The sequence below is a fragment of the Eschrichtius robustus genome, chromosome 11, assembly GCF_028021215.1.
Source record: "Eschrichtius robustus isolate mEscRob2 chromosome 11, mEscRob2.pri, whole genome shotgun sequence".
Lineage (NCBI taxonomy): Eukaryota > Metazoa > Chordata > Mammalia > Artiodactyla > Eschrichtiidae > Eschrichtius > Eschrichtius robustus.
In genome coordinates, this window is record NC_090834.1 from 102,516,250 (window position 1) to 102,526,028 (window position 9,779).

The 9,779-nt window shown below is 40.0% G+C and overlaps 1 protein-coding gene across 1 annotated transcript; it reads right to left on the minus strand.

The window, feature by feature from the left end:
* OR10W1 (olfactory receptor family 10 subfamily W member 1) lies at positions 1-940 on the minus strand. The gene is given in 3 exon segments (XM_068556644.1): positions 1-641; positions 644-694; positions 697-940. Coding segments are annotated over 3 exon segments (936 nt in total).
* Between the last annotated feature and the right edge of the window lie 8,839 nt (positions 941-9,779).

A 9,779-nucleotide genomic window follows, 5' to 3' on the forward strand; every position in this document is an offset into this window, starting at 1 on the left:
CTAGCTTTTCTGGAAGAGGCAATTCCGGGTAAGAACTCCCCCTATGGCCCCCTTCATCCCACTGCTCCTCAGGGTGTAGACAAATGGGTTGAGAACTGGGGTTCACAATGTGTACACCAGGGAGACGAACTGATCTCGTTTGGGGTAGTAGCTGGAGCTGGGGCACCGGTACATGAAGGTACAGCAGCCATACTGCAGCAGGACCACAGTGGGGCGGGAGGAGCAGGTGGAGAAGGCCCGGTGGCGGCCAGCTGCTGAGCGAATCCTGAGCACGGCGGCCACAGTGAAGGCGTAGGAGGTGGTGATAAAGAAGAAAGGCACAGCTATGGCTAGTGTGGTTGCCACCAGCGCTGACTGCCCACGGAAGAGGCTATTGGCAGAAGCGAGACGCATCACTGGCTGTGCGTCACAAAAGAAGTGCTCTATATTCCGAGCCGGGCAGAACGGCAGAGAGAAGATGAAGACCACTAGCTGTAAGGACAGGAATAAGCCAATGACCACAGAGGCCGCAACCAAGCGGACACAAAGAGTTAAAGTCAGCATGAGAGGGTATCGCAAGGGGTGGCAAATGGCAACATACCGGTCATAGGCCATGATAGTCAAAAGGAAGCGATCGGCACTGCCAAATCCAGTGAGAAAAACTGAGTGGCACAGCCCAGGAGGGGGACGGTTTTCGCTGACTGTAGGATGTTGCCAGGATGTGGGGCACCACCACAGCCATGTAGCATATTTCTACTCCCAAGAGGCTCCTCAGGAAATAGTACATGGGTTTGTGTAGGCAGGCTTCTGTCTGGATGGCCACCAAAATGAGGACATTCCCAATGACGAACAATGTATAAACCAGGCTGATCCCAAGGAAGGACAAGACACGCAGCTCTGGGTGGGAGGGATAGGCCAGGAACACAAAATCTGTTAACACTGAGCGATTTTCCCAGGTCATTGAGCTAACAGCTTTTCTATATCGAGTTACAAAGAAAGAATAAAGAATCAGACTGATAGTAAATTGGTTCATACTTTGAGCTATGATCTAAATCAGGGCTGGAGTTAAAAACTAGAAGAATTAGAACTAATTCTCCTTTTTCATCCCCTTTTACTAAGTTTTTTCATGTAAATATCTACAACTTATATTCTAACTTCCAAAAGTTGGTCTAAATTATATAAGAATTTTTTGAGGAAAAGAGGCAGAGGAAGTTTGTGGAATTCCAAGCTATTTTCAATAGAAGTGGAATGAAAATTAAATTGTTTCAGTAAACTCACAAGAAAGTGTCGAGGAATTCTTGAGAGCAGGGGTTGTTAAGTTAAGAGCAGGAAGTTATTCATTTATTCATTCATTCATATATTTATTTACACACAATGCTTCCTGAGGTATTGACTCAGGGATATACAAAAGTAACACTGAAAAGCTAGTGATATGATGGAAAATGAAGAAAAAAAACCAAACCCTATGCCCATGGGCAAAGAGCTGCCATAGGCCTGAGACTGACAGTGTCAGGCATAAGCCTCAGGAGGCAAAGCCCTCCCAACTCTTGGTTTCTCTATCCATATCCAATCAGGGAGTTTTATCATCGGCCTCCTCCTGGCTTGTGGTGGTATGGGAAAATATGTGATCATAAGCTGTTGGAGAACTAAGCATCCTTTCTGTGAGTTTAGGGATGACTAGGAAAGACCATGGAAAGACTTGGACTGATATGTAACTCTCTGGATGCTAAAACTCTAAACATTTTTTTTTTTCATTCAGAAAAGCAGAACATCCTTCATCACTTCTTTAACATTGGTCCATAGCTTTAATCTGCTGAGACTGACATTTAAAAAAAATCCTCAGTCTGTGACTCCACATCTTAATGTATCCTTCCTACAGTCACTCACATTTTTTTTTATTAATTAAGTGCCAAGCCCATATACAATGGTGATCAAAATGGCACAATTGTGTCCAAGTGGTTATATATCTTAATGAGAGAGACAGTATGCCATGTATATCCATATAATTAAAACTGTCACTAAGTGTTGTAAAGAAAAACAGTGTGTTATAAGATTGTGCAACCTGGGGCTCTTGCATAGCTGTGATTAAGGGTTTCTTAAAAGGCTTCCTAGAGGAAGTAATATTTAATCTTAGATCTGAAAAAATAGAAATTAAGAGACGTAGGTAGAGTAGTGGAGTTCATATTGTGGACAGACAAAATAGTGAATTTTGTGGTTCAAAGAGAGTGAAGTGTATTATATCAACATATCGTCAACTTGCTATTCCAGTTTGACAGTAAATATATTGCATAGGACAGAGGCAAGATCACAGCACTTTGGCATCATCCCCAGAAGTCTGCCCCAGGCTGGCATCTATTCATTAATCCACACCCATCTCAGGGCCTCCAAGTCACACCCCACATTACATTCTCATCTTCCTTCTTACTTCTTCAGCAAGAGCATCTGTAGTTGGCAAAAGTGTCATGAGAAACGTTGTCTATGTGCATTCTGGAAATACAGAAAGTGTAGGCTGGAGCAGCTTTCCAATTGTCTAGTTAGCACCGTGCAAAAACAGGTTACTGGATTTAGCAATACCAGACCTGCAGTAGAATCTCAATCTATTATTCTCGTCTGGGCAGATCAACTTACATTAATTTCTCTTTTCTCATGTTTAAAAGATGTAAATAATAATACTTACCTAATGGAGTTGTGATGAGATAAAGTATTTAGAACTCTTGGCTTGGTGTATGAAACCTTTTAAATTGCATAATAAATGCTAATTCTTCTCTCCTTTAAATCTTTCAAGGGGATGATAATAATAGCTGCTTCATAGCAGGGGATTAAATGAGGTACCTTGTGAGGAAAAGGTTTTTACAAATCCTTAAACCTTAAATGTATATTAGTCATTCCCCCAATATTTCTTGGACTGAGATTAGTAATTATCATTTTAAACAGAAGAATAAGCTTCCCAAGTGAATTCAGAGAAACTCTGTTAAGTCATGTGCTGAACTAGTTCTGAAATCCTGAAGTATGTACTTGTAAAGCCATTACGTGATTTTCTAGCCAGCATCAGCAAGTGCCTGGTATGTTGCAAATCTACAAGGAGGTAGAAAAAGACTTTCCCTTACCTTTAGCATGAGAAGGGAGAGGAGTTTACTGAGCCAGTATTCTTGGTTACATTCATAAAAGACAGGACCTAGCAGGTGATACCTGACCACTCTGATGGATAGAGAAACGAGGACCATGAGCCTGGAGAGACTACCCAGTTGGACTGAGACTTCAGTAACCTTCCTAAATTAAAAACCACGGCAGAAGTAAATTACTTTGCTATCAAGGGTCTTGTCTCATAAATTCCATCTCCCAGAAGAAGGTGATGTAGTGATTGCTGATCTCCTCCCCTGTTACAAGATAATTAGTCCAACTGAAACTGTCTCTCCACTTGGGATACCCGGTCAATGGAAGGTCTGGGGTATGTTTGTCATAGTAAGAGCCAGTATTAAACCCTTTATCAACATTTTCAGTGTTCAAAATAATTTTCTGAGAAATAGGAAGTTACCTAATCAAGGTCATTTGAACATCCTGTTCCAAGGAGTTTATACCTACCAGATGACCAGAGCTGAGTTCAGCCCAAATCTCAAATTATTATCACCCTGGAGAATTGAGACCATATTTTATATTTTATCTGGCTTCCATGTGACCTAGCATAGTGCTATATATTTAATAGATCCTCAGTGAATATTTATCAAATGTTTCACCTTTTCCATGGTATGTTTCTTTGTTTAACTCTCCACGAGCAGAGACATTCCCCTAGGTTTTAGCAAATTAGCTTATTCCTTGAAAAATTGTTGCCTGGTTATGTGTTTATAGATGTTTATATGTCTGTGTGTGAATGTATGATCCCACGTGCCCCATATATTCAAAGGTAAGCCCTCTGCATGGGTCTAGAGTGATTAATGTAGTACTTTGATGTGTGTGCATGTTCATGTCTTATATTGCACTAAATATATTTCACACATTTTGCATATATTAACTCATTTCGTCCTTACACCAATTCTAAGAAGGAAGTACTATTGGTATCCCATTTACACATTTTATTATTATGTTATTTAATCCTTACAAGAACTCAGCAAAGTGAGTGATATTTCTACTTACAGGTGTAAGTCAAAGGTAAAAGGTTGATAGAATTTGAGTGATTTGACCAAGAATAGATGCAGCAAGTAGCTGAGATGGAGTTTGCTTGACTCTAAAGCATATTCTTATTCCTCTACAGCAAGCTTCATCCAGCCACATTGCTCTCAATTACTTTTTAGTGGAAGTAAAGTATGGCTCTTATGTCAAAGATGAACCGTAATATTGCTTACAGGCCATGTAAAGGCTGAACCTACTAACTTCTATCCTCCTCCTAGTTCTTTGCTCCAGAGACCATGTGTTTCTTGCAGTCCCTTCTCACCATCCTTCTTCCCACCACCAGACCTTTGCACATGTTGTTCACTCTGCTGAGACTGCCCCTCTTCTTTTCTCTTTACCGAAGTAACTCCTACTTATCCTTTGTCCCAGTTCCATTACAATTTCCTCAGGGAAGTTTTCCCTGACTTTCGTCATGTCAGGGTCAAAAGCACTTTTGGGAACTTTCTTTTTGGAATCTCATGTATCCCTCCGTCATTGCAACTGTCACTGCTGTAATTTTACATGTTTGATTAATTTCCATCTCCATTAGCCGTGTGTAAGCTCAGTGAGGACAAAGACTGTCTCCTCCTCTTCAACTTGTATGTATATTGTACGTGTAACAAAAGGTGCTTCCAACTGGGCACTGTTGACATTTTGGGCTGGATAATTCTGTTGTGAGGGGCTGTCCTGCACACTGTAGAATATTTCACAGTATCCTTGATTCTACTCACTAGATGACAGTAGTATCAGCTCCTACCCACTGTTTATGATAACCCAAAATTTCTCCAGACATTAAAAATGTTTCCCTGGGAGGCTAAATTGCCCTCAGTTGAGAACCACTGGGCTGGAGATATAGAAGGTGCCCAAAACTATTTGTTGAATAATTGAATAAATAGCTTAAGACTCAGGTCTGCAACTCTATGGGAATGAATTATTCAACTCAAGATGAAGATTGAGAAGTTGGTATGTGAACACAGAATTGTAGCTAGCTGGGCTGTATGTGTTTAAATCTTCTTTCTATCCATCTAAGGTTGTCTGATGCATTTTCCTGACTGTTGTAAAGATATTTCAGTTAAATGAATTAGGGATGGTTATCTGAAATCAGAGCATCCTTTTCTCTGTTTATTTCTAAGGAAATATCGATTCTTTCTTACCAGCTCTTCATTTTGAATAATATAGATTAACTCCCGTCTGAAAGATTTCTTCAGAAGCAAGTTGTCTGTGTGGATCCTTGTTTGGGGGAATGAGGGAACAAGTGAATGGTCCTAAGAAACCAAGACACATCTGGGGTAACGGGAGCTTGGAAAGGGGACTTATGACTGTGAAAACACACGCACACACACACACACACACACACACACACACACTTGTTCATGCAAAATAGCTGACCACAGCAAAATAGAAAGTGCTTAGACTTTGGGATTGTCTTGACCTGGGTTTGCATCCTGGTTCAGCCATTGGTTGCCTGTAAGAGCATGGGTGCATTGTTAGAGCCACTGTTCCCAATTCCACCTGTATCCCCACTCCCATTCATTATCCCTCAGGGGAAATATACTTGGAAAATTGGATGAAGGTAACTCAGATATTTGATTAACCAAGGATGTGTTTCTCATGTGCCATATTTTATAAAAAAAAAACTATTAGGAAATACTGTAGTGATGGACCCAGCACTTCATGGAATGAGTAATTTGTCGTTGCAGTAACTCTACTTTTCTTCCCTGATTTACAGGGACTAGATTTAACTAATTCCAAAGGGAATTTGGGTGAAAGAAGTAAAGCCTACTGGCATACTTTCCTTCAAAAAACTATTTTTAAAGAGCAAACTTAAAAACAAAAGAAATTAAAGAATATGAGTGGGAATATCAATTATCAATGCAGAAAAATTCCTTGTGGAGTTCTCATACATGCCATCTTCTCAGGAGCTTTCATGTCCTAGTTTAGACAAGCACAAAACAAAAGTAAAGACTTTAGAGAGAGGCTTAGCAGAGGGTCACTGGGGATGTGACCTCAACCGCTGAACCCTAAGGATTATGAACATTGACTGAGGAACATCAGTAAAAATGAAGATAAGTAGCCTCTGGTATCTTAATGTGGGTCAATGTTAAAAGAAGATTTGATTTGCACATCCTTGATATATAAACTTTAGTTTACATAGAGTCACTGGATGTTTCAAAAGGATATTTCTCCATTCTTCATAGAAGTTCTGATTGGGTGGTATTGGGTACGGGACCTTGGGAGCAACAATTTCGCCAATTACTGCCGGTGATTCTGATGCAGGAATCCAGCTGACAGCCCTTACTGCTCTAGAGGAATTCAGGTTTGCACCAGAACCTGTGTTTGCTTATTCCATTATTTTGTATTAGGCATTTTTAGAGCTTTCTGATCACCCAAATACCTGTTCTTATTCTAGGAATTCTCTGTCCAAGACAGCTAATACAGTGGGTACTTTACTGGGACAAGGCAGGACATGTCCATCTATGTATTCCATGTTCACATGGCTCACAAGCAAATTAATATAAGGTATCACATAAATTTTAAAAACTAGTTAAATAATTGGAAGTCTACTCTGTAGTACACTCAGGCATAAATTATATTTATTAAGCTGGCATTCCATAAGATTTTCAGTTCACATTGTTGGGATGTCTATAAGGCCCAAACTGTTAGTTATGCCTCTTACTCTCTTTATAGATGTCTATCTCTATTTCTGTCATCTCTGTATCTCTGTATCTCTATATCTACCTGTTGATCTATCATCTATCATTATCTGTCAGTGTGTGTGTGTGTGTGTGTGTGTGTGTGTGTGTGTGTAGTTGGAGAGGTTATTTATCAGATAATTTTATGGGGGGGGGGAAATGTCTAACTAGAAAATAATGAATTCACATCCTGATAAGACTCTATACATTTTACTGAAGAGTTATCTTATGCCTAATTAAAATACAGACAACATAATATAACATTTTAGAAGGTATGCTATGAACTGCCAGTTCCTTATTATTAAGTGCATTGATCTGGATACTCAGAGAAGCAGATACCAAGACAAGATTAGATGTGTGAGAGATATTGGGGTAAAAGCTCATCTGAGAAAAGGGGGCTGGAGCCAGCAGAGGCAGGGAGAGATGTTGGACTGTGATGTAGAGCTGATACTTACGGAGGAGGAAGAGAGGGAAGGAGGGTGGGATGGCCAGAGTCTCAGACTGCAGTGTAGTTCTAAGAGAGTTTTAACCAGGCCAATGTCATCTCCTCAGGCACAGTCTCTAGCCATAGGAGCCCTGCATCTTGCAGGAATAGATTTGCTTTAGTATTGCTAACACAAACATTAGCTAAAAGCAGCCTGTGGGCAGTACGGCCATGGCATGGACACAGTGGTGGATTCAACTCAGTATCTGGGGCAATCCTTCCGGAAGGAGGAGATCTGAGCGGCACATTTTGATGGTCACCTCATTAAGAAACACTTACTAGGAGAAAGTTACTACTCTGATCAACAGGTTCCTCTTGTCCTTGCTTTGTGAAGGTTCTAGACTCCAAACCCATTGTTGTTCTGTAGGGAATTGGTTACTTCCCATTTACAGAAAGTTCTTAACGTGGACTTCGATTTCTGCAGGCACAATAGGTTTATCACAATATTCTAAGGACAGGACTTTCCTTCAATAAGCTCTGAAATAAGTTGACATTTTCTTGTTTTTATTAATCTGGGAAAGATGCTGGTATTGGTGGTGATAAAGGTGGTAATATCTCTAAATGTTTACTGACTACATTTAATTCTTTTTTAAATTTTTAAATTTCAAATTTTTATTATTTTAAATTAATTCTTATGGGAGTAGAGTGGATTTACAATGTTGTGTTTGTTTCTGCTGTACAACAAAGTGAATCAGTTACACATATCCATATATCCACTCTTTCTTAGATTCTATTCCCATATAGGTCATTACAGAGTACTGGGTAGTGTTCCCTGTGCTATAGACTAGGTTCTTATTAGTTATCTATATTATATATAGTAGTGTGTATATGTCAAACCCAGTCTCCCAATTTATCCCCACCCCTTTCCCCCTTGGTAAACACAAGTTTGTTTTCTACATTTGTGACTCTATCTTTGTTTTGTAAATAGGTTTATTTGAACTTTTTTTTTTTTAGATTCCACATATAAACGATATCATATGATATTTGTCTTTCTGTGCCTGACTTACTTCACTCAGTATGACAATCTCTAGGTCCAGCCATGTTGCTGCAAATGGCATTATTTGGTTCCTTTTAAGGCTGAGTAATATTCCATTATATGTATGTACCACATACATTTACTTCTATGATGAATGACAGGAAGATGCACAACAAAGAACTTTAAAAGGAAAGTGTAGGGTGGAAGGGGAAGGCAACACATCCAAAGGAGGGCCCCTGGAGTGTGGAGTTCTGGAGTTTGGAGCCGTGTGGTTGACAGGGTCTTTGTGCTCTGGCTGGTTGTCAGACCTGTGGCTCTGAGGTGGGAGAGCCAAGTGCAGGGCATTGATCCACCAGAGACCTCCCGGCTCCATGTAATATCAAATGGTGAAAGCTCTCCCAGAGATCTCCATCTCAATGCTAAGACCCAGCTCCACTCAATGACCAGCAAGCTACAGTGCTGGACACCCCATGACAAACTACTAGCAAGACAGGAACACAACCCCACCCATTAGCAGAGAAAATCATAATAAGGTCACAGACACCCCAAAACACACCACTGGACGTGGTCCTGCCCACCAGAAAGACAAGATCCAGCCTCATCCACCAGAACACAGGCACCAGTCCCCTCCACCAGGAAGGCTACACAACCCACTGAACCAACCTCACTTACTGGGAGCAGACACAAAAAACAACATGAACTACGAACCTGCAGCCTGTGAAAAGGAGACCCCAAACACAGTAAGTTAAGCAAAATGAAAAGACAGAGAAACACACAGCAGATGAAGGAGCGAGGTAAAAGCCCACCAGACTAAACAAATGAAGAGGAAATAGGCAGTCTACCTGAAAAAGAATTCAGAGTAATGATAGTAAAGATGATTAAAATCTTGGAAATTGAATGGAGAAAATACAAGAAACATTTAACAAGGACCAAGAAGAACTAAAGAGCAAACAATGATGAACAACACACTAAATGAAATTAAAGATTCTCTAGAAGGAATCAATAGCAGGATAACTGAGGCAGAAGAACAGATAAGTGATCTGGAAGATAAAATAGTGGAAATAACTACAACAGAGCAGAAGAAAGAGGAAAGAATGAAAAGAATTGACGACAGTCTCAGAAACCTCTGGGACAACATTAAATGCACCAACATTCGAATTATAGGGGTCCCAGAAAAAGAAGAGAAAAAGAAAGAGCCTGAGAAAATATTTGCAGAGATTATAGTTGAAAACTTCCCTAATATGGGAAAGGAAATATTCAATCAAGTCCAGGAAGTTCAGAGATTCCCATACAGGATAAATCCAAGGAGAAACACGCCAAAACACATATTAATCAAACTATCAAAAATTAAATACAAAGAAAAAATATTAAAAGCAGCAAGGGAAAAATAACAAATAACATACAAGGGAATCCCCATAAGGTTAACAGCTGATCTTTCAGCAGAAATTCTGCAAGCCAGAAGGGAGTGGCAGGACATATTGAAAGTGATGAAAGGGAAAAA